This window comes from Pelmatolapia mariae, linkage group LG16_19 (genome assembly GCF_036321145.2).
Source record: "Pelmatolapia mariae isolate MD_Pm_ZW linkage group LG16_19, Pm_UMD_F_2, whole genome shotgun sequence".
Classification (NCBI taxonomy): Eukaryota; Metazoa; Chordata; class Actinopteri; order Cichliformes; family Cichlidae; genus Pelmatolapia; species Pelmatolapia mariae.
The window spans coordinates 59,178,726-59,203,623 of NC_086241.1; the positions used below are offsets into that span (position 1 = coordinate 59,178,726).

The following is a 24,898-nucleotide window of genomic DNA, read 5'->3' on the forward strand; positions in this document are numbered from 1 at the left end:
TTTAAAACCCAAGGCTAAAAAACACATTATATAAAAATGTAGCTTTTACATGCAACGTGGTTACGTTCACGCAAAGTCTGTGCGCTTCTCTTTGTAACTTCATTGAGAAAGTCAAGAGTTGAGAGGAGATGGAGAAAGGGGCTGAATCATTTGAAGCAGCTGTCTAGTTTCCTCTGTCTGTGCATGCACCTTCAATAGCTGAACCTGTAGCTCACTGTTAGTCAACAGAGATGAAAAGTCTCCATCTGCAGAGGAAGACAGGAAGAAACTCTGAACTCTAACAATGACAGACTGTTTAAATTTTATGCAGTAATATCAGTATTTTCAGTTCTTAAATAAATGTACAATTAATGCAAACCTTTCTTGAGGTTAAATACGGTAACTATGCCAAGCTGCTGGAATTTAACATCTTTCTTTTTGAGGAATCCCAACAGGTACTTGGATATGGAAGTGTAATGTGGCTTCAACAAACAGATCATCTCTTCTGTAATGAAAACAGAAACATTTAATATATCCAGCGTAAAAAACACAAAAGGAAGGCATTCTTTTCTCTTGCCACACTGCATTACCAGTCATTTCTAATTCGCTTATGATAGTTGCAGAGTTGTACGCCAGCTGGGAATTTCTGATTTGCTCTGACAGCTTCACTAAGCCTGAAACTTGTTCTGATGTTATGGTTGCTGACAATTTTGTCCGGAGTACATCTGAAACAGTGAGTAATGGTAATAGATTATTAAAAAGTTTTCCACTGCAAACATTCAAAATAAATAAGTCATTATTTCAAGTCAAGATCTCTCACCACAGGCCATCAGGTGATGCAAGCATGATGTCACATGAAGCAATGTCTCATCTGACAGGGTGTTAGATACAAGCGCACAGAGGAGTCCTGGTAAGCACAGACTTTCCATCACAGCCTAGATTACAATGGTTGGATTTAGGATAACTTTATCAGTCTCGGACAAATCAATAAAGCAGGGGTAGGAAAAAAAAAAAAAAAAAAAAAGAAGAATTGTAGTCTGCAAGTACCTGCTCACCGACATGGGAAGTGCACAGATCGGTGATTATCTTGCAGCTGTATGTGACTATAACAGAGTTTGATCTGGGATGATGAAGCACCTGACCAATTTCCTCCAATAGTCCTTCACTTACCAGGATGTCCTGGAATCAAATTACAAAACTACTGTCAATATTAGAATTTAAATAAAAACTGTGCAATTACTTTAGGTGACACTGAATGCCACTAAAGTAAAATTTAAATAAATATTGGCACAATGCAAAAATAAAACCATACTCAACCACTAAACAGTTTTATAATAAAACCAGGACTGCTCCCAGCTTTATTGTTAATTATTTATTTAGGCTAACATACGGTGTTTGACGGGTGTGCCGACAGTGTAGACAGTAGTGTTAGGGCCGATTCAATCCACACTGAAGTAGAGGTTTTTAACAGTGCCTTCAGAGGCAACACACAGTCAAGCTCCATCAGCTGGTCCTGAATGAGAACTACACATAAAAGTAATAAACACCATCTGCCAGAGGTATGATACCTTTTTTGAATTTACTTTTTATAATTACCATTCTTCGAAAGAGTCTGCAGGCACCGGCATGCTTGGGCTGAATTCTGAAAAGGAAGTTGTTGTTTTTTCCTCTTTAAAAATATATTTTCTTTAAACTAAGTTAAAATAACTCATGTTCAGAGTTACCTTTTTCACAGGTGAAGACATAAGAGTCAAAAGAGACCTTGATAAATAGTGACCCCCAATTCTGAGCAATCTTGGGTGATGCTCGTGGATAGCAGCGATGTTGCAAAGAGCAGTGCAGCTATAAAACTGAACCTCTGAATCTGAGGACTGTAGGAGAAGAAGCAAAACAGGAATCGCTCCTGCTTGGCATAACATCCTTGTTGACCAATCTGAAGAGTAAAAAAATAAATAAAATTAGAAGGGAAAAAAAAAAGGAAATGTAACACTGGAAGAAATGGAGAAGTTTCTGGAAAATACAGTTGTGCTTAAAAATTTACATACACTCGTCATCGGCATGGATGTCACGGGAATTTTGGCCTTTTAATTCTTTAAACTGTTCTTTTCCAGGGTGGAAAGACTGTACAGCATACATCTTTAATGATTTTAAAAAAAACAAACACACAAATTGGGTGCAGTTCTCTAATCCACACCAAGAAAAAAAGTGTATAGATAAAGGCTCGATTATATAATTACACCCCCAATAATGGGTAAATATCCTCCCTTACTAAGTTACAGATCGACCAGATGGTTTTAGTAGCCATCAACAAGCTTCTAGGCCTAAGGCCACGGCAAATTAACTCCTTGTTAGTGATCATGATTGACTACAACTCAGTTTCTTTTTGCCTGCATAAGGAGCATTTGTTTGAGCGCACATGTTGGACTGACCAATACTCAGAACAATGGAAACTCCAGGGAACTCAGTGAAGAACAAACAATCAGAACTGTTACACAAGTTAGGAAGGTCTCTTGGAGTCACTTCTAAACAACTGCAGGTTTAAAGAGCATTACTTCAAACAACTGTACATAAGTACAAGTTATTAGGATTTGTCACCACTTTGCCCATCTCTGGAAAAAAAAGAAGAAGACCTAAACTATCACCCTCAGATGAGAAGAAATTGGTTAGGATGTTTATTCAGCAACCCAGGAACCACCAAGGCTCAAGCCTGCCTGAAAACCGCAGGAACGTCAGCATCACTGTTCATGTGAAGCAAGTTTTACATCAGTTGGGCTGAGGGGGTGCTGACCAAGAAAGAGAATACCACAAAGACAAGAGGTGTGCTTAGAGCAATAAAGGTGAGGCTATCAACTCAACTGTCAAACATGGTGGTAGTATCATCATACTCTGGTAAATGGCCTGTATTTGTATAGCGCTTTACTTAGTCCCTAAGGACCCCAAAGCGCTTTACACTACATTCAGTTATCCACCCATTCACACACACATTCACACACTGGTGATGGCAAGCTACACAGTAGCCACAGCTGCCCTGGGGCGCACTGACAGAGGCGAGGCTGCCGGACACTGGCGCCACTGGGCCCTCTGACCACCACCAGTAGGCAGCCTTCCGATTACAAGACGAACTGCCAACTCTTGAGCCACGATCGCCCCATTGGGGGTGCTTTGCTTCCAGTGGTACTGGTACATTGCACAAAGTGGGTGGAATAATAAAGAAGGGAGGACTACCTTCAAATTCACCTAAAATTAACAACTAGATGATTGAAACTTGGAGTCAGTTGGGTCTTCCAAAGGGACAATGATCTCAAAGACACACATCAAAACTGGTTTTTGGAAAGGATGAAGCAGGCTAAGACTAAGGTTCTGGAGTGGGTTTCCCAAACCTCAACCCTATTTAAAAACAAAAACAAACAAACAAACAAACCCCACAAGAAAACAAATAAATAAAAACTCAACTACCTCTCTTGGCAGAATCGGTAAAATATCCATCCAGAATTATTGCAGAAGCTTGTTGATGGTTACTAAAAACATCTGGTTGAGGTGCAACTTACTAAAGGGCATTTAACAAAACATTAGTACCTCCACTAATGTAAGGATGTGTGTATATCTGAGCCTGCATCTATACTTTTGACCCTGGGTCGATTAGACAAAATCCCAAATAAATTCAAAACTGTGCACAGACTCAATAAACATGTATACTGCACAATCATTCCACCCTAGAAAAAGAACAGTTCAAAGTAATCCCTAAATTACCATGGCATTGATGCCAATGATGAGTGTATCTAAACTTCTAAACACAACTGTAAGTGCACAGTTACATTCAAATGAAATGGTCCCACCTGACTGCGTGAGGTGTAATAGAGCCCAAGTTGCATTCCGTTGGACCTTTGGATCAAAAGATTTTGCTAAAGCCAAGAGTGGTATGATTCCATCGACCATCAAAGAATCTCGATTTGACTCTGGAAAGAAAGATGAAATAGCAACCATGCATGCAGGGACAATTCTGGAGTGCTAGAGGCCCAAAACAAATTAGCAGAATTTCAGCAAGACAGAGGAGAGGTCATTTCAAGAAGCACATGAAACAAAATAACTACTTTTCTCATAAGGCTTCAGTTCTCTTGCCATCCTCAAAGTCCTGCCATTTATTTTGCAATACATAATAAGTTTAAAATTAAGTGTTTGTACTTTCTAAACCGTGTCAAAAAATACTTTAAAAATGAAGGTCTGTACAAACCTGAGGAGGCCAACATGGCAACACAGGCACAGGAGTGACACTGAGCAGCGGGATCACCTGACCGGAACAACTCAATTATGGGCACCAGCATCCCCATTTCTATCACCAATTCTTTAGACACTGAAATCAAATTTTATGGATGGCAAATCATAAATAAGCCATTTGATCCAAAAGAACATGAGTTTTTAGAATCATATTATCAAAATCACTAAAATTCTGGATTAATTAAAAAAAAATTATAATAATGTAAATATCATACTATTATTATCTCTTACCATTATTCTTTAGTAACAGATTTACAAGGGCGAGAGAGACAGTCTTTTGAACATTGAGATCAGATGATAAAAGTAGAGCCATGATGGGCTCCATGAAGGCATCTGGTAATGGACAGTTCACTGTAACACACAAACAAGGGAAAAATAACACATTTTGAAACTTAAGTCACATTTTTGGCTGTCAGATTGAACAATGTTCGAGTTGAGACCAATTTATAGTAGTTGTATGTCAGTCTTACTTGCAGAAGCTAAATGTTACAAACTTGATTTACATACTTGTAGCTGATTATAAATTCAAAAGATATATCCCTCATGAGTTGTGCTATAACCTCAAGCATCTAAATACAGCAATCTGTCAACTGCCACCTATACACAAAACACCTGGTCACCCATTTACATACTACAGAACACTGTCTATGCTGTACTGAAAGAAGAAGCCTCAGTTAATATGCACCATTGGGCTCTTGGTTGGCAGATTATCATAAAGCATACTGTGAATTTCACAGTAAAATCCTCTTATTCTTCCTTCTTTGTAACACATGGGTCCATAAGTGGGCGTTTTATCTGCCAGCCTTGGGAAAAAAATACAGTTGGAAATTTGCATACTGGTCACATCCGTTAGAGAAAATATCTCTGCAGTAACTGATGGAGGCCTATGAAGGAACCTGAAGTGCAAACAATAGCTGATCAACTGCAAGTTACTGCTATCAGGAACACTGTCAGATGAAACAAAAACGTGAAATCTTTATACTCACGATGATGACTGAGGTGTAGATAATACATGGCTGAAGTCATTTGTAGATCAGTGTTTTCTGAGGTTGCAAGTTTGTTCAGTGTTTGCAGACTTTCCTGGCTGAGAAGTTGAGTTTCGTTGTCTGGGAGGGGGAAAAGAGATTAATTGAATTGGTCATATAAAATTGTGTACAACTTTGAAGAGTAATAGCACATGCAGTATGAAAGTTTAAAGAAGTTGCTTTCTAAACGTTTACTTTGATGCTTTTCAATTTTCCAAATAACACAGAGGCCGTTTGCCTCGGTTTTTGTTCTTCTACTGCGATTTCCATAAAAAAAATATGCATGGCTGCAATTTTCCTACCACAGTTGAGGCGTAAGGAAGGCAAATCAAAAGCCGTCTTTCTCTCGGATGAAATCCTAAAGCAGTTGCACCGTCCAATCTCTCTGAAAGCTTCCTTTATCTTGAGCTCCAGCTCTCTCCAAGCGCTCCTCAAATGATCCGCAAATTCCTTCAACAACCGCGAGCAGGTGTCACAAAACCCTGAAGCCATGACTGCATCTTGCACAAGGGCCTGACACCTGTCTATTTTACACAACCTGCACGTAGACACGCCTACTGCTGTGTCACGTGACTGCAAGGTAAGTTTAGACTCGAAAGTATCTTGCTCTTCTAGCTTTAAAGTTTTTGCATCTCTACACAACTTTAAAAGTAAAACTTATTGTGACACTTAATAAATATTAATATTTAAATATTTTAGGAGTTTCACGGCTGTGCAAGTTTGTGGAATTCTGCAGCCTTCATATTAGGTTAGTCGTATTTTCGTTTGCGTTTCTTTTGTTCTAGGCTACAAATTTATTGTATTCTTTTTTTGTGTGCACTTCCCAGCCACCGTACTTTTGTGACTGTGACGTAGAATTGTACGATATTCTATGTGAACTGCGTAAAGTGCATATCAGCTTACAAAAAAGTGCAACACGGGTAAAAACATTACATTACTTGAATAAATTAATAGGATACTTCTTTTCTGGCCATTGTATTAATGCAATAACTTATTTTTCTATATTTAACATTATGGACAGATAAACATCAGGCTTTTAGAGGTAGACATAAAAATACGAAGAAAATGAAGCTAATCATAACAGAAAAAACATGTAAATGTATTTCTGTTATGAAATTCTGTCTTCAGCTTTGATTGGTTAATTTGTTGTTTTTGTATGCACGTCAGACTACGTTTGACCGGCTCCGCCTCTCTTTTTCAGCTTTGTTGACTTGGAAACCGTCGAAGCGTTGTTGTTAAAGATGGAGGACAGCACAATCACTGCAGAGTAGATACATGCGCTAACCCTCGGCCAACTCTTCTGCTTCTTATACATACTTTTACGGACTGCTTCTGTGGAGCGAGGTTTGTTTTAATACTCAGACTGTTCGTTGAAGCTCCTAAATATTATCTTACCAAATGTAGTAACCCCACAAAGTCAGTGAGCTATCAGAAGCATTTAGCAAGCTAGCTGCTAAAGTGGCTAAGGTTAGTGGTTCACACAAACTGTACTTTTTCCTATACTTTGACTTCAGCAAATTAAACACCATGGGAGACTGAATACGGTTTTGTTTTACTAGAGTGCTAAACTATATAATTAAACGCTTGGCTAGCAAAACCTAGCTAACCCAGTAGAGATTTTGTTGTGCAACTTTAACGTCGTTGTCATGTATTTTTTAGAATGAGAGTCTTAAGTCCTGGATTATTCTCATTTTGCGCTCGGAAAGACAAACATCACGCTGTCTGAGAATGCCAGCAAGTAAGTTTCCTGCTGTTCCTGCTCACTCCAATGGTGGAAGTTTCTTTAAATTAAAGTAGTAATGTCGTTTTTTATCGGCTGCTCCCATTTGGGGTCGCCACAGTACATCATCTGCCTGCATCTCTCCTTATCCCTCTGCATTTCCTCCTTCACTATATTCCCGGATATTTTCTGTAGTCTTTCTCTTTTCCTCCTGTTTGGTAGCTTTATATTTAACATATGTCTAATCTATCCGCTATCCCCTCCTCTGGACATGCCCAAACCCCCTTGGTCTTGTTTGTTAACTTTGGTAGCGTTTCCAAACTCTTAAACCTGAGCTGTCCCTATGATGTACTCATTTTTAATCCTGTCCATTCTGGTCACTCCCTTAACATTGTTAACATCTTCAACTCCATCACTAGCTCCAGCTCAGATTCCTGTCTTTTTCTTGGTGCCACCGTCTCCAAACCATACATCATATTAGTTCTCACTAAAATGTTGCAAACCTTCTCTGTCACTCTTGCTGGTCTCCTTCTTTCTACTCATACTTATCTCCACCTACTCCACCATGCCTACACTCTCTTCTTCACCTCACTTGTCCCCTGTCTGTTGCATTGCTACTTTAACGTCTCTTACTTAGTGTGATGCAGTAGTGTAAAAATGCAGTTACAAGTTTTGCAAAAAGATTTTATCAACCTACAGAAGTGTTATCAACAACGTGTAGTTAATCTTATTAATGTTATAAAGTCTAATCTGCATTTTCATGTAATCTATATAAAATGTTCCCTTTTATAGGTGAGAGTGAAGACCGGGCAAAAACCCGGGAAAGATTTAATGAAGTCTTCAAGAAGTACACAGAATCAGAGAAGAAAAAGAAAAGCACTGAAACACCGGAGACTATTGTGGTATGTGTTTCTTGTGTTCTATTGATAATTTTACATCAGACGTTCTATATGTTGGCAAAAACATATAGAACTTGCAGGACATGTCTTAAAACTATTTCTGAATAGTTCAGAATCCTTGTGGATTCTGCATTTTATGTGAACAAGGCTGTCATGATGCCCTTCTTCCAAAACATACAACATGTCGGACATATTTTAACTGCAGAAGTTTTAATAAATAACAAAATAAAAAGACTTTAAGTACTGACACCTCTTTCCCTTTTCCTCTTTAGCTTCAGAATCTAAAAAAAAATCTCAACCTTGAGAAGGACACAGAAGACAATGAGACCATCCTCCAGAACACATATGACCCAGAAGAGGGCAGCCCTCGCTACACTAAGAATAAAAGAAGGGAAATAGCAGAGAAGGTTAATTTTAACAACAATAGAAACCAAGAGGAGATTAAAACATCAAAATCTAAAAGAAAAAGTAAGAGGGACCTTCCCTCTCCTCCTACGCCCGAGGACATCGGAAGTCACATCCAAGAGGATGCAAATGCATCAAAGCCTGAAATTCCATTGGATCCAGATGATTCTGTAGGTAGAAAGGCCCCAAAGAAGAAAAATAAAAAAGGAAAAAGCAAAGGTGATACAGAGGCTAAAGAAGCAAGCCAGGTGGAGGACACAGAAGATAACCTATTGCATGAATACCAGCAAAAGATAGTAAAGGAGGAGCAGAGGACTTCAAGGAGGACAAGGGTCAAAGGAGAAGATGAGAGTGCTGTCTCGCAAAGTTTTACGCTTAGTAATGATGTGGGGAAGAAGAAAAAGAAAAAGATGAAATCTGTAGTCACAGATTCAGATGCAGGGTGTGTATAACTATTAGTGTATTATGGAGTTATATTTAGTGATAAAGCAACAGTGTTTGATTTCTTTCTTCTTCTTTTTTTGCTTCCAGGGATCAAGATGAAGATACAGACCTGGATGCTGATGTGGAAAATGAAACAGAATCCAAGGGAAAGAAGAAAAAGAAGAAGAAAAAACATGGTGATTGCACGATAATTCTCAGGATTCACCAAGTTCCAGTTAAAGGTGTATAAAGGTGTTGATGGTGATCCATTTCATATTTTGTTTTCTCCCCTTGTAGTTGCCAAAGAACAGAGTGAAGCGGAGTCAGAAGCACCTCAGAAACCAGTTTTTGATGACAACCTTGTTCTTGGAGTGTACATTCACAGAACAGACCGCCTCAAGACCGACTTGATGATTTCACACCCCATGGTGAAGATCCACGTTGTTGATGAAGCCACAGGGCAATATGTGAAGAAAGAAGACTGGTGAGACATTTCTGCTATTAGGTTTAGTGTTGTGTTTCAATTTCTGGGTACATTTTTTTGTAGATATTTTTACCTTAAAATAGTTGGACCATAGTTATTTGTTTTTCAGTTAAATTTAGGCACGATCTATAGATATTTGTATTTATAAGCCACTTAACAGTGCCAAAACCTTTGAATTATAACACATTTTACCTTCAGTTCACATTTTGTTTTTCTTTTTTGTAGTCATCGCCCCGTATCCTCATTTTATGAGCAGGAAAATGTTGACCACGTTCTCCCGATCATGACCCAGCCTTATGACTTCAAGAAGAACAAATCAGTCATCCCTGAGTGGCAGGAGCAGATCATCTTCAATGAACGTTTTGGCTACTTTGTTCAACAACATGACGAAGGCCCCAAAGTCATACTGTTCTTTGAAGTAAGAGTTATTTCAATAACAGTTAATGAACCATATTTTAACATGCGTGACAGTAATTTCCTTTATTTAAATGTTTTGCAAAGATCCTTGATTTTGTGACTATGGAAGAAGCAAGAGCCAACATTGATGTTGACAAGCATGATCGAGGTTTCCGAAAGATTGCCTGGGCATTTCTGAAGGTAATGTGTTTAATCTGGTCATTTAGAAAGAAAAGATCAGTCTGATTATATTTTAATCTCCCCTGTTAATATGTATGCCCCTCCATTTTTCAGCTTGTTGGCACAAATGGTGTGCTGAATATTGACAGTAAGCTTCGTCTCCAGCTCTTTTGCCCTCCACATCGGGCAAAGAGCCAACCTAAAACAGTTGAGGTGGTTGAATGGTGGAGAAAGTACCCAAGAACCAAATATGCATCTACCCTCTATGTTACTGTAAAAGGCATTAAACTCCCCGAGCATGTAAGTTAGCTGCTACTGCCTAGTTGTTGGAAGGTTAATAAATCTTCATATGTACATAGATGGATTAATGGATGGAGTCTGTTGTAGCTGAGCTGGTTATGTTCTTCAGGTGGACCCTAGTATTCGGTCTATGATGGCACTGCAGGAGGAGAGAGGCAGCACCTCCTATAGTGAACTGCAGAATGAGATCACCAAGAGAAGTCTGACACAACCTCTAGACAGCAAACCTCCAACCTTGAGATGGAGCAGGCTGCCTGGTCAGGTTTGTAGAAGGGTTTAAACTGCTCCTGTCAATATTACATACAAATATACATGTTTATATTTTTAGCCTGAACATGGGTAAGTACAGTAGCAAAGAGTGGCAGTCAAACAACTGAAGAGAGTTTTACTGTTGCAGATCTGTCGAATTCCTAACAAGCCAATGCTGGCATTCCGTGGTGGTCAGATGGGTTGTTTCACAGTACTCTTTTCTCACGCTGGAACCGTACTGGCTGCTGCTTGTGCTGACAAAGATGCCTTCCCTGTTGTAGGTAGGTCACATCTCATCGGTGTAAAAGTCCCCCTTCTAATGCTTTGTTGACTCCAACCAGGTAATTTCTTTGCTGTTTGTATGCCATGAACACCTCTTTGATGACATCTGGATTCTCCCATGTCTGTGCATATATATTTTTTAAAAAGCAGGTAAAAAACAAACAAAAATAATAACATGCTGTTGTTATTTCAGTGTATGAGATTCCCTCTGGCAAGGTTTTGGCTGCCTTCAATGGTCACCTCAAAATAGTGTATGATCTCTGCTGGTCCAGAGATGACCGTAGCCTTTTGTCTGCCTCCTCTGATGGAACTGTCAGGTAACTTCGTCTCTGTACAATGTAAGATTAAATACAAGTGATTAGAAGTGAATGAGGTGTCCCCGTTTCTTGTAGTGACTCAGTTTTTGTATAATCTATTATATTTTAGCTCTAAATAAAGTAAGTTAACTAAGTTGTAGTGTGTGTAATACATTGCTTTTTTGAGAAACGGCCTCAACAATGCTGGTCATGTTCTGATTTAAAAACTAGCAAACACATTTTTCTTTATATAAAATAGTTTTTGTATTTTTACATTGTTTATCTCAGAGAGTGGAATGTAGAGAGGCTTCAAGTAACAGCCCAGAAGGTGCTCCCTCATCCATCGTTTGTGTACACTGCTCGGTACCATCCCACAGCCCAGAACCTGGTGGTAACTGGGGGCTACGACTGCCTGATACGAGTGTGGAGAGTTGATGTTGGTGATGTGAATGGCCAGCTGCTGCAGGAGTTTGAGGGTCACGGCAGTTTCATTAACACAGTTTGCTTTGACTCCGAAGGTACTGTAAGCCCTGTTATGGAAACATATCCCCGATGTGTGTGTGTGTGTTGTCAGTTACTGAGAGCTAGGAAAACTTGGAACAAGATAAGAGTAAATGTAGTCTCTTAAAGAATGATGTCTCTTGTATATGTTTTAATGAATCTTGTTATTAATAGCTGTAAATAAAATGGTGGTTAATGTGAACTTTATGTATAGCTCTGTTTTTATAAATCCACTGGCTCCAATTTTTTTCCCAAACATTCCTGCCAGTATAACCTTTATGCCAGACTGACTGATTTGCTTTGACTTGCCTATTATTTATTTCTATTATTATTTTTTACGGTCACTGTCATTTACTTCAAGGCCCAGTTCAGAGAGAAGGAAAGCTGCTCTCTTTAAAGCAAAGAAACACTCAAAGCCAGCCAACTAATTCTGGTTTTGTGTCTATGAGCCACATGTGTGCCTTTCTGTGAAGGGGTGTTGTGTTTGGTTTTGCTACTCTTTTATAATGAATGTGAAGCTTGTTCTCTTGTATATCTTATGCCATATCTGATGTTGTTTTCATTGTAAATAGGTCGAAGAATGTTTTCTGGAGACAACATGGGCCTCATCATTGTGTGGAAAACCTCAGTAAATGACAGCAGGCAGCGGCAGCGGCAGCAGCCATGTCGCCACTGGTGTACAGAGAGGGTACAAGAATTGATACTATTCACTGCACTTTATTTACCTAACATTAGTTTATGGTCATTTTAAAATCCTATGTTTTCTTTTGGCAGAAAATTGATGAGAGTGATCTCAGTGGTATCCCCATCAACATGTTGCAGCTCCATCCGAATGGGCGGTGCCTGCTCATACATGCCAAAGACAGTGTACTGAGGATGATGGATTTGAGAATGTAAGACGAAATTAGAAAAGTATTGTGTGAAATTGTAGAAAATAAAAATAAATAGATAAAAAAATAGAAATATAATAAAGAAAAGACAAATATTATAGTATTGTATTATACTTTGCATATAAATGAGGAGTAATTATTATATTATGTGTGTTTGAATATGTGTTTGGGCTTTCCCTCTTTAAGTCTGGCTGTAAAGAAATACACTGGAGCCATTAACTACAGAGAGAGGATTTACAGTACTTTTACACCGTGTGGGAACTTCATCTTTTCTGGCAGTGAGGATGGGATGGCGTATGTCTGGAATACTGATACAGGTGAGCATGAAATTTTTTATTTTTTCCTGTAACAAAGAAACTAGTCGGTTCTTAATGTTTTTGACAGTATTCTGCATAGTTGCTCCAGCCGTTTCTTTTCCCAGGTGATCAAGTTGCAGTATATTCAGAGCTTTGTTACCCCACGGCTCTCCACGGCGTGTCATTTCACCCCTACGAGAACATGGTAGCTTTCTGTGCCTTCGGTCAGAGCCAGCCTGTCCACGTGTACCTGTATGACCGCAAAGGTTTGTGTTTTCTTTGACAAAAGAAGAAGTTAGTCAGTAGTATTGTACAGACTTGCACAGCTTCATTTCTGCCTTATTTTTCTCTTATTTTTTCTAGTTTCCCAGATGGAGGTGCACAGTATGAAAGCAGCAAGCAGATCAGCTTCTGAAGATATCAAAACTGTTATAAACACACCTGACCCTCTAGCTTTGCAGGACACATCTATTTCTGCAGCCATGGATCAGTTTGCCCAAGCAACAAGACTTGCACTGAAAATGCAGTGTGTGAAGGAACAACTGGACTCAGTTCTGGTAAATGCTCATAACGCTGTGTTAATTTTTAAATGTAGAGTGAAATAAGTGTGTAGTTAATTAACTGAAATTCTTAGAAAAGGATTTTACATATTTTTTCAGGAACCACGTCAAAGATCTTCTGCTACTGGATTCATTTATGAGCAAGGTACTCTAAGCAGCTTAGATGAGAAGGACTTTATATAATTAGCTATATTATATTTGGTATTTTAACCTATTTTTCTGGTTTGCAGATAAATTAAGCAGTACTCACACAGGCCGGAGCTTCACATCAGATGTCGGCACAGTGAGTTTTTATCAATACTATATCAAAATACACACCTTTGTATACTGAAGCATTGCTGAGGTCACAGATGGTGAACAAGCTTTATGAGCCTTTTCTGTCAATATTGATTTTGTTTTCTGTAATCTGCCTCCAATCGCTTTATTGTTCAGTTGCCCTAAATGTGTTGAGAAGGGAAACAGCATAGAACCAGGTTTATATACTTTAATTGTAAACTCAGCCATTTTTTCCCTTTGTGTAATATGCTAATCCCACTCTGTGTTAATTTATGTTTTCATATTTGAAAGAAATGTTTAGATTTCTATTTAACCTTGATTTTAAATCGGTGTTCCTGACAGTGAGAATTGTATTAGAGGGTTTACATGAAATACACAAATGTAAATTTTACTTTTATTATAAGACAGAAAATTATAGCTATTTTGAATTGTATTAATTAATTTATTGCACCTTAATGCTGTTATATATTTATTTATTCATTTTATTTACAGACAGGATTAAATGCCTCACTCCCACCTCCATCTCTCCTGTCACCACACTCCAGACTGAAGCTCACTGGTGCTCTGGCAGAGCAGCTTATCCCACAGGCTTCTCTGAGCACTCAGCCCCGTAAGTGGCTTTTTTCAGTTAATCACACAGTTATTTGTCTTTAACCAGTGAATGGCTTCAGTGGAGCTGTGTAACTGAATTCAAATGATTATGAAGATTATAACTGTGCTACGTACAACTTGGGCCAAGTCTTTTCAGCACGGGGCAGCATGTATGCTATGAACAGAAACACAGATGGACTCCTGGCAATTGTTACCCATCTCTTGAAGTGACTACTGCAAATTGCAGTTACTGTAGTAATGTATAATATTTACCGTGGTAATACATAAAATATTACTGCAGTTTCAATTCTTGATGTTTTTTCTTATACTTTTAGGTGGGTTCAGTCCTGTCGGTCATCTTCTAAAAGGTGCTTCGTCTTTTAGACTACAGACGGTAAGATTTTGTAATGTTTCCAATTAATCTTAATGCTGCTGAGATAGGCAGGGACTTTAGTGGTGTCTGCCTGCTTGTTGCTATAAGAATGAAGTTATTTCCTTTTTTCCTTGTCAGACTCTTCTTGACCACGTCTCTTCAGGGATCCACGTAGAAACAGATTCTGCCCCTGTTCAGCAAGTAGTAAGCATCCAGTGTAATTTAAAGCTCAGTCACAGCCTTATTTCACACTTATTCAGCTGTCCTACCTTTCTGTTCCATTCCTAGGTTGTTTCTCTTTATGATTACAAAGCAAATCGCTCTGATGAATTGACCATTCGCCGTGGTGATGTCATCCAAGTACTGTACAAAGACAACGAGAACTGGTGGTTTGGACGCCTTGAAAACGGGCAGCAGGGATATTTTCTTGCTTCTTACGTAGCAGATCAGAGTAGGTGGATTATCTTTTATTGTGGTAGATATGTTTTTAAAAAAAATGTTTATAAAAATGATAAAAACATGTTATTGTTTTAGGAGATTACAATGAAGAGGTGACTCACATGGCTTTGTCTAAAGAGCCTGATGAGAGGTCAACACCTACTAGGGTAAGAGAACAAAAAAATCAGAGTGGCATCTGACTGGGATGTGGTCATTAATGTATTTTGGTGAAGTGAAGTGGGGGTGGAGTTTACATCTCATTAATTAATCTTTTTATACCCACTGTAGGCCTTTTGTCAAAAAAACTGTCAGCTTGATTTCATGTCAGCAACAAAAGAGAAGAGAAGACTGAAAAATATCAATATATTGCTGGTTCCTGATTCTCTGTTTACATACTACAGCTACAACAACATTTTGAACAGCAGTGGTCTTCATCATTCCACCTTTTGTGCATGAAAATAAGAGATTTGGAAGAAAATATCAGTTTCTGTATTTTTCAGTCTTCTGATGCAAATCTAGCTGTAGCTACAACTTCCATGTTCTGCTGTAAGCAGCTATTTTGGCGAAACTATGACAAACCATGAGTCATTTTAAAGCCTACAGTGGGCAAGTGTCACTTTGATTGCTTTTCATTTCATAAATTCACAAATGTTGTCTGGTTTTATATATGCGTGATTTTCCAGTTCCCATGGGCCATCACTTTTTTCTTTATACTCATATCTCCAAGGTGTCTGCTGCCATTAGTTCTTCTGGAGAACTTAGGTTTCTTTCCGAGCCGACGCTTTCCGACACAGAACCTGAGATGGCAGTTACTAGGTAAGTGGCTCTCTTTGCTTCACTCCTAACTACTCCTAACTACACAGGCTGATGAAGCTGTATTGCGGTGGAGAGATACTGAGTGCTGATTGTGAAATACGTTTCCCCCATAGAAGTAGAAGAAAAAAGAAGGTGAAAAAGCCACGAGTCCCTGCAGCTTCCTCTCAAGCCACGTTTTCAGATGCAGACGCATCAGCGTCGACCAGTAGCACCAGGAGGATAGGCAGGTCAGCAGGGCGACCTTTGCCAAAGAGGCCAACAGACAACACAAACGGTGCCTTTGAACCTGATCCATAAACTCATGGAAACAAACAGCAACCGTATGTCTGCTTTATTCAGATTTTTATTTCAGCTGTGATCTATTTTTCACTTTTTTTTGTTTGTAGATATTTTTTTAGTTTTGAAAAGTCACAGTTTATATTGCACCTAATACAGATTGAATTTGTTAAATATGTTTGTAAAAATATTGTAATTGTATAATGCTGATAAACATATTTTTTGTACATTGAATATTTTGAATAACTTATCCATGTAAGAAAACAGATAATACTGTGTAAACGTATGTAATATTGTAATTTCACTTGATTACCCTGGAAGAGATTTAGAAGTTTTATATATATATATTTCTTCACAACATAAAAAAATTCCTTTATAGTTTTATTTCCATCTTTATAATAAGCAGTCTTTGCAGTCCCTTACATTGTCACATTTGAATGCTAATGTACAAAAAATGAGTGAAAAAACCAGTGTTAAATAAATCTATAATGCAGGCAGAAAAGAAGGTAAAACATTTCAACATTTCTAACTGCAGTGAAATCTGCAATAAATTCCCTGTTTGAAGAATTAGCACAGTACGAAAGGTTCATTTTGACCTGTATAACTGTTATATAACATGATTTTTGGAGGTAATTGGATGTTGATGAAACATTTACATTCAGATGCACCACCTTAAATCAGTACACTTGCACTGCTTTACTTTTAAGCCATTGGCCATAAAAACTCATTCTTACTAACCAAACTGGGTGGCTGGTGTTATTGTGCGTGAGTCATCATGGCAGTGTTGGAGAAACTATTACAAGGCAGTTTAAAGTACTTTGGCAGGTGTTTGTGTCTGTGGATATCTGCATGGGAGTCTAACTTATTGTTTAAATTTTAATGTGCATGTTGCTCCCCAAATAAGTGATCAAATATATCTGGGAACCCGTTGGGAATGCAGCTGGACCCACTCCATGAATGTATCTAGCTTTTTTTAAAAAAATATATTTTAGGCAGTTCCCACTATAGCACATGCCCTAGGACCAGATAAAAATAACTAAAAGACACAAGATTAAAACAATGTCAGCCTGATAACAAATAATGACTGATAAGATGTTTAAAAAGTTGTGTAACTTGGAGCTGGAACACAGGATCATAAGAGAGGGGTTCTTTCATCTGCTTGTTGACTGTTTTCTTGGACCCTTAAATTTAAATGTTTAAAAAAAAGAGTTACCATTTTTGCTGTTGTTGCAGACAGCACAAATGTTTAAAAAACCCCAAAATAATTCTGTTTAGAAGAAATCACAGTTCTTGAGGTTATACATGTATAACTATGGGAACGCCTCCTGTAGGGCCTCATCGGAAGCTCAAATGCCATTATGCACCTGACTATGTCAGGAGGGGCCATGGCCTCCATATATAATAGGCTGAAATTGTGTCACATGTCATTCAAAACAAGCCCACCTTTTCATTTTTTATAGAGAGGAGGATGGTCTGGTGAGACACTCATGCTACTCTGAGAACCAGGGTTATATACATAACCTTAAGTTCTCTTTCAAAGCATTTGTTTGGTGAACAAAGAACCTGTACTGAGGACTGAATGCGCTAGGTTAGGTGCTGTCACATCTAGCTTGTAAAACCTAGCAAATGTGTGAGATGAGGCCCAGCATGGAGTTGCACACACCTCCTGGATAAAACTCCCTTAGAGAGAGCCTATAAGGTAGCCAGGCCCCTAGTGGAATGTGCATGGAGGCCAGCTGGTAAAAGGCAGGCAATACTATTGGGGAACATGTACTGATAACCTTTGGGATGAAGATGAGGTCAAGATGGGCTGGAAAGCAGCTAAAAAAATCTCAGCCAGCCAATGTTTCTCTTGCTAGCGCGGAGCTGTCAGGAGGGCCGCTGGTGGAAAAGTATAGAGGAGGGTTGAAGCCTCTAGTCTGCATTCAGTGGGTTGCCCCTGGACAGAAAATCTGCTGCAAGGACAGTGGACAGTTTAGCTTAAACCCAACAGCACAGTTATCGACAGCCTTCTGTAGGAAGTGAGAAGAGTTTTTGAATGACATCTGACACTATGTCAGTCTATTATATAGGGAGGCCCTAGCCCCTCCTGACATGAGCGTCACTTAAAAAGCCTGTAAGAGCTATCGTAATGGCATTTCAGCTTCTGATGAGGTCACATAGAAGGCGTTCCCATAGTGAGAAACGAAATGAATACTATGAAAGAGAACTTATGTTCGTTTAAAGTTTATGCCTACCTTTGTCGTTTTGTCCGTTGACAGAGAGAATAAAGAAGCATGAGAAATGCCTGAGGACAGAGTGATCATTAAGATTGTATTGACATAAAATATCTAAACGCTGCAGTCACTGATACTTACACCCAAAAATGTCAACCCTCCTTGGACTACAGCAGCCCATTCAAAGCTGAGATGTTGAACAATAATTCCTCCCACAATGGGGCCATAAAACGTCCTTAAAAACAAACTCAAAATTAGAGCCAAAAACAGCACTAAAAAGCTAAATGCCAGGAAATAAATAAATTAGGGACTCACCCAGTGCACCACACTGCTTCATATAACCCAGACACCATTCCCAGTGTACTTAGCCCCTCTTCAAATCCTATTTCACTATGAGGAATAACAAAATTGTAGAATATTTGTTTCATCCAGCCATATTTATGAAAAAAAAAAACACAAAAAACAAACTGTAGTTCATTAATGTTGAGCATTATTTGAAGCAACTCACTATGCACATGAAATGAGCTCAGGGAATATGGGGATTACACTCATTGCCAGAGAAAACCCAATTAGACCAAGCATGACGACCAGCAACCACAGCTGACTAAATGTAAAAAAAACAAAAAAAGGATACAGAAGTTTGGCTTTTTAAGGCAAAGGGATTAATTCAGTATATGACTTGTCGAGGCAACATGTGTCCCACTCCCCTTGCAGTGGTGTAGATTTTAAATACCAGGGCTTAACCATCCAAAGTAACCGACCTATGTGTCAATGATAGGGAGACAGACATAATAGTGAAGTTGCCAAGAGCAGAGGCAGTGAAGCTGAATGAATTTAAATAACTGGATTCAACCGTCCAATGCAATGAACAATAAAGAAGAGAGTACAGACAGGAGGGAGTGGTGGAAATGAGTTTTAGGGGGTGATTTGTGGAGAGCAGCGAGAAGCACTGACCAATACTCAGAACAATGGGAAGTCCAAGGAACTCAGTGACAATCTAACAAGGAGAGTTGAAGATTTACACAAGGTAGAAAGGTCTCTTATTAAAATATGTCACCACTTTGCCAAGGTCTGGAAGAAGACCCAAACTGTCACTTTTAGATAAGAGGAAATTGGTTAGGATGTTCATGAACAGCCCAGGAACCACTAAGGCTCAAACATGCCATTAACTGGAAACTCTTGAAATACCAGCATCTGCGGTAAAACAAGTTTTAAATCAACTAGAAAGAAGATGACCTAGAAAGAAGCTCGTGCTCCAAAATCAACACCTTCAAAATATTGGTCAATTATGCAATTTGAAATATGCCTAAAGCTTGTTGATGGCTACCAAAAGTGTCTGGTCGAGGTGCCAGTTACTTTGAGACATTTAACCAATAATAAACTTAAACCTGGAAATTGAGACCATAAAGTAATTAGCACAATATTTAGTGTTATATAATAACATTTAAAGTAGAGTTAATTCCTCACAAATTTTTGTACAATGGGCTTTCTTTTTTGCTACCACAGGAGTGGCTCCCTGCTAGCCGTGAAAAATTATGCAGGTTTAAGACACTTCCAAAATGGCAATGTCATTTTTTTCATTCACAGTGTGACTGTTACCTGGCAGGTGCAATTACTTCCTGGAATTAGACATTGTAAAAATGACGTTAGTAAAGTCTACTCCAATCTCTCCTCTGATATGACTCTTGGCTCAGAGGGGGATAGACATATTTCTTAAAATGTCCATCATTTTTAAATACAGAAGTGTTAGTTTTACCTGAATCCCACACTAACCTCTGGATGTGAAGAAAAGGGGCGGGACCAAGCAGACAGAAGCCAATTGTAGCAGCGATGCCGCCTGTCACCAAGAAAGCGATCCTAGTGGCCTGGTGCACAAGATCAAATTTTTTTTAAAAAGAAAAGAAAAAAGATAATTATACACATTTAGTCATTTTGATTGCTTGGATACATACAGGATATTTATCTGTGAAATACCCCATCAGCGGTGATGCCAGAATATACACTAAAGGCAAACCAAGCATTATTAGTCCCACGTAGCCATTTGAGAGACCAAACTAAGGATGATGGATAGGGAAAAAAAGTTGATCAAGGAATGTACAAAAACTCTATGAAACGTAAGCTGACTTTATCATAAAGGATATCATTACCCTGTTAATAGCAAACAGTGACAAAGTGGCATCCAAAAAGCCCACACCTGCACTGAGAGTGAATACCACGTAGCAAACCAGGATTGTTTTCACGTGGGTGAGTAGTCGAAAGAATGAATCCTTTGATGGGACTGCCTCTGAGAGGAAGGAAGCACAAAATTACTGCTCAGTTATAATGTGAGAAAAATGAAAAAACACAAAATGGCAATTTTTAAATAATAAACCCAAACAATACACCTAAATCTCAAGTGTTACATACCAATGGATGGCAGGACGTAAATGTTTAAAGGAACCATAATCAACATCAAGCATCCAAGAAACAAAAAAGGGACATTGTATCCAAAAGTCTGGTAGAGCCACCCTCCCAGTGGTGGTCCCAGGATAAGGCCGAGTCCTGCAAAAATCTCCAAAATACCCTAAAACAGTATTGACCCAGATTACTATACTGTGGGAATTTCTTACATCATAGCCAAGAGCCAGTTGTTTTGTGAGAGATACATAACAACTTAAACCTATAATGTTGTTTCTGTTTTCTCGTGATTCTAATGTCTAAACAGCATGCCAGTCTGACAAGTTTGTCCACCCTCACCAAAACAGTTGCCACATTGTTTGGGAATATTTGTGCTGTGATTGCGAAAGCAGACATTGTAGCAGCGCCAAAGCCGACAGCATCAAGCGACCTCACAACAAAGCACAGACTGATGAATATAGGTCCTGCAGGAGCCCGATCAAGAAATCTGCAAAGAAGACAAGAGCCAGCAAGTGTCAAAGAGAATAGAAAGATTAAAGGAAATGCAGATGAAATAAATAAGCTCAGAGGAACTGTGTGTGATCTGAAACAAAGGTGATTGTGCCATGGTCTCTGGGCCTTGGCCCTAGAGGGGTTCTTTCTCATTTTGTGTCTTTGTATTAGGGTTCTGTATTCATGGAATCTAGCTTTTTATTCACATTGTGATTTCTTTGTTTTTATGTGTCCTGTTTATTTCCTGACGCTTCATATAATTTCCTTTGGTGTTTTTTATACCTTCAGTTCTTTAGGTTCATTTAGCTGATCTTCTTTTGATTCTGTTCCTCCAGTCTTGTCTTTTGTCGTATTCTTTCTGTGTTGTCGTATCATCTTTCCCCATGATGTTTGTTATATTGTCTGTCATGGTTTGTCTTGAACCTTTTGTGTCCTTATGGATGGGCAACATTAAAGCTATGTTTTGAGTTTACGCCTTACTTCCTGAGTTTTGCATTTGGTTCCACAATCTGCCTGCTACACAGCTCTTATGTGACAGATGAAAAAATTAACAAGAATGTTAACCTTCAGTTATTTTTTTTTTTTATCCTCATTAAAACCAACAATGCGCCAGCCTTAAAAAACCCCCAAAACTTTACAACTTCCCTAGTGTGCTTGCCGTTCACAGTCTGTGCTCCAACTGAAGCTCCCTTTTAAGCAGCTTGGCACAGTATGCTTTTGGCAGATTTGCCTACACAAGTTTGGAACTATTTTCTGCTGTGGATTTAGTCATCACTCCAACCAGTTTGTGTATTTACAGCAGAACAATATGTATATGGGAATAACTATAAATATACAACTGTGTGCTAAACATTGTGGCTAATGGATCTGTTTTCATTTTGTTTATTCAGCACAAAACATTATTTTTTACATGAATAAATTCATTGTTAGTTTGGTATTTTCAGGAAATTTGTGGGAGATGAGTGTGGCGGGGTGTTGTTTGTTTTTCGGCTGCTGAAGAGGGATAGGGCAGCAGGAGGCAGTGCCAGGGGAGGATGGCTGACACCTGGTAACCACTGTTTAATCATGCCTCCCCTATTACACGCTGTGTGGAGAGTCGGAGAGCAGAAGCAGCAGCAGCAACTCGCTGAGTCATGCTGAAAAGCGAACTCCAAAAGCACACTGAAAAGGTGTGTGTAAAACAAATAAAGTGACAGAACGTCAGCATGATCCTTGGAGTTGTTGGGTCCTTTTGTCACAATGAGAATCTGGACTTTTTCCAATTTTATCATTATCATAGTTAATACAAAACACAGATCACTTACCCAAATATAATAGTGCAGCACGATGATACAAAAAGTCCTGCAACAAGCATGAACTTAGCACCAATCTGGACAATCTGATACACAAAGAATGGGTCAGTTGCACTGTTACAGACTCTCTGGTTACACCTGTACTCCAAATTGCCATGCATATGGCATGAAGTTAAAGCGTATACTTACATATTTTCCCAATATCAATGAACTAATTAAATTGGAGACAGCATAACACCCAAATATGAGACCAACTACAGTCTGACTGGCTCCTTTCTTCACTGCCTAAATATTAAAACAGGACAACAGATAAAGTTAGGGGATCTATATAACAACAACAAAAACAGCAAGGATAATATAATGCCTTTTTAACTAGCCAGCTTGTTGTGCCACTCTTTTCCAACATTTGCATTTCTAGCTCCTGACAGACCTTAAGTTGAACGCCTGATTACAAAAGAGCCAGTCTTCACTGGCCTTCAGGGAGGATGTCTGTTGGTAGCGCATGACTACTCATTCATTCCCTTCAGAAGACATTACTGAGTTCTTAAGGTAAACAATAGTCTAATCTGTGAACTGTACAACTACATGGGAGCACAAATACATTTTAGTAGAAGGAAATGCTTGTTCCCAGTTTACTCTGGCTAGAAAAGATATGAACTTGCATGTATGAGAGGAAGTGTTTTATTTCTTCAGTCAAAAGCTGCATTCATAAGCAAATTTTTTAAAAGTTTTTATTATCTTGAACCTTTAATCTCTTGTGCTGTAACATGTGATTTGTACCCTATGATGCTGGCTTCCTTGAGCTTACCTCAGTGGGAAAAAATGGGCCCAATATTGAGTAGCAAATCATAGAGCCAAAGTTGACAGACGCCACTGATATTAAGGTGAGAATCTCTTTTCTTGTGAACCTCTGAGGAGGATCTGTTGATTCAGCTGTGGTGTTGTTATCTGTGTTGTTATCTGACATCTCTGAAGAGAAAACGGGAAGAGAAACATGAATAATGCGATTAGGCCATGCTGAGTTGAAAGAACATAAAGTTTGTGGTTAAACTTTTGGCAGAGATAAGGAAAAAAGTCAAGAGGTCAGCTATGTTGAGCTGAGTATCTGCCAACAATTCTCAGTTTATTTTACACAGTAATTAATTTCCACAGGGTACAAAGGTCACAAACCTCTCGTCGGAGGATCAGCATGTTGATCCATTTTCAATATTCAGGGGTCTGTATCCAGTGGCTGAGAAATGCAGACGGTGATACAACAACTGAAAGAGCAGAGGGTAAATCCTGACAAATACTTGTGACAGCCCCCTCCGCTAGGTGAAAACAATCATGAGCTTGGACTACCGGCAACACTTCCGGACTAACCCTCTTCTTCTTCTAAGTAATAACTAAGTTAGTCCCATCCCATTACTGCCCTCCGCAGTTTGGCAGATAATAAAGTAAACCAGATATATGTAGAAATATGTAGTCTTTCTATGTTGACTTTAGCATGAGCAAATAATTCAATAATCTATTAAATTATTGCCATTTTGAATTATTATGCAAGTTACTTAAGTGTTGTTATATTTATTTTACAGACAGGATTAAATGCCTCACTCCCACCTTCATCTCTCCTGTCACCTCACTCCAGACTGAAGCTCACTGGTGCTCTGGCAGAGCAGCTTATCCCACAGGCTTCTCTGAGCACTCAGCCCCGTAAGTGGCTTTTTTCAGTTAATCACACAGTTATTTGTATTTAACCAGTGAATGGCTTCATTGGAGCTGTGTAACTGAATGCAAAAAGTTATGAAGATTTTAACTGCGCCACGTACAACATGGGCCAAATCCTTTCAGCACTGGGCAGCATGTATGCTATGAACACAGATGGACTCCTGGCAATTGTAATAAAATATTAATGCAGTTTCAATTCTTGATGTTTTTTCTTATACTTTTAGGTCGGTTCAGTCCTGTCGATTATCTTCTAAAAGGTGCTTCGTCTTTTAGACTACAGACGGTAAGATTTTGTAATGTTTCCAATTAATTTTAATGTTGCTAAGATACGCAGGATTGCAGTGGTGTCTGCCCTCTAAAATTGCTGCTACAAGAATTAAATAATGTCCTTTTTTCCTTGTCAGACTCTTCTTGACTATTCAGGGATCCACGTGGAAACAGATTCTGCCCCTCTTCAGCAAGTAGTAAGCATCCAGTGTAATTTAAAGCTCAGCCGCAGCCTTATTTCACACTTATTCAACTGTCCTACCTCTCTGTTCCATTCCTAGGTTGTTTCTCTTTATGATTCTGATGAATTGACCATTCACCGTGGTGCTGCTGTGATATTATTATTATTGTGATATATTTTTAGTATTGAAAAGTTGAAAAGCTGAATTGGGAAAAACAAAATTACAAAATTATTTTAATTATGTAAAGTTGATAAGCATATTTTTTGTAATTTTGTTTTTTTGAATAACTTATCCATGTAAGAAAACTTATGTCATATTATAATTCTACTTGATTACCCTGTAAGAGAGCTAGAATTTATTTATTTATTTATTTATTTCTCTACAACAATAACAAAAACAATTAATTTATAGTTTT

General features: G+C 38.6%; 3 protein-coding genes and 1 long non-coding RNA gene across 4 annotated transcripts; 2 read left to right on the plus strand and 2 right to left on the minus strand.

The window, feature by feature from the left end:
- Positions 1-52: 52 nt before the first annotated feature.
- On the minus strand, positions 53-5,771 carry LOC134646130 (uncharacterized). The gene is made up of 13 exons (XM_063499849.1): positions 5,582-5,771; positions 5,241-5,360; positions 4,486-4,605; positions 4,211-4,330; positions 3,816-3,935; positions 1,704-1,912; positions 1,576-1,621; positions 1,370-1,503; positions 1,027-1,158; positions 800-914; positions 570-704; positions 359-484; positions 53-245 (listed from the first exon to the last, which is right to left on the minus strand). The coding sequence occupies exons 1-13, from the start codon at positions 5,769-5,771 to the stop codon at positions 112-114; spliced, it is 1,701 nt and encodes a 566-aa protein (XP_063355919.1). The 3' UTR covers positions 53-111.
- A 752-nt stretch (positions 5,772-6,523) lies between these two features.
- On the plus strand, positions 6,524-18,265 carry ahi1 (Abelson helper integration site 1). The gene is made up of 27 exons (XM_063497416.1): positions 6,524-6,623; positions 6,939-7,017; positions 7,792-7,901; positions 8,171-8,745; positions 8,835-8,923; positions 9,024-9,210; positions 9,436-9,628; positions 9,712-9,807; positions 9,901-10,086; positions 10,196-10,348; positions 10,484-10,616; positions 10,811-10,934; positions 11,202-11,431; positions 11,987-12,102; positions 12,189-12,307; positions 12,491-12,621; positions 12,726-12,866; positions 12,964-13,157; positions 13,260-13,305; positions 13,391-13,443; positions 13,929-14,046; positions 14,363-14,421; positions 14,539-14,604; positions 14,689-14,851; positions 14,935-15,005; positions 15,566-15,654; positions 15,768-18,265. The coding sequence occupies exons 2-27, from the start codon at positions 7,008-7,010 to the stop codon at positions 15,949-15,951; spliced, it is 3,636 nt and encodes a 1,211-aa protein (XP_063353486.1). The 5' UTR covers positions 6,524-6,623; positions 6,939-7,007; the 3' UTR covers positions 15,952-18,265.
- Positions 17,006-23,653, minus strand: LOC134644395 (MFS-type transporter SLC18B1-like). Its single transcript, XM_063497417.1, has 14 exons — positions 23,498-23,653; positions 23,136-23,296; positions 22,517-22,612; positions 22,340-22,413; positions 20,883-21,030; positions 20,553-20,709; positions 20,294-20,430; positions 20,099-20,200; positions 19,920-20,011; positions 18,655-18,750; positions 18,462-18,536; positions 18,288-18,381; positions 18,168-18,217; positions 17,006-17,111 (listed from the first exon to the last, which is right to left on the minus strand). The coding sequence occupies exons 1-14, from the start codon at positions 23,526-23,528 to the stop codon at positions 17,063-17,065; spliced, it is 1,362 nt and encodes a 453-aa protein (XP_063353487.1). The 5' UTR covers positions 23,529-23,653; the 3' UTR covers positions 17,006-17,062.
- A 302-nt stretch (positions 23,654-23,955) lies between these two features.
- LOC134645174 (uncharacterized) lies at positions 23,956-24,482 on the plus strand. Its single transcript, XR_010096515.1, has 3 exons — positions 23,956-24,019; positions 24,259-24,317; positions 24,439-24,482. It is a non-coding gene; the product is annotated as an uncharacterized LOC134645174 (long non-coding RNA).
- The last annotated feature ends 416 nt before the right edge of the window (positions 24,483-24,898 follow it).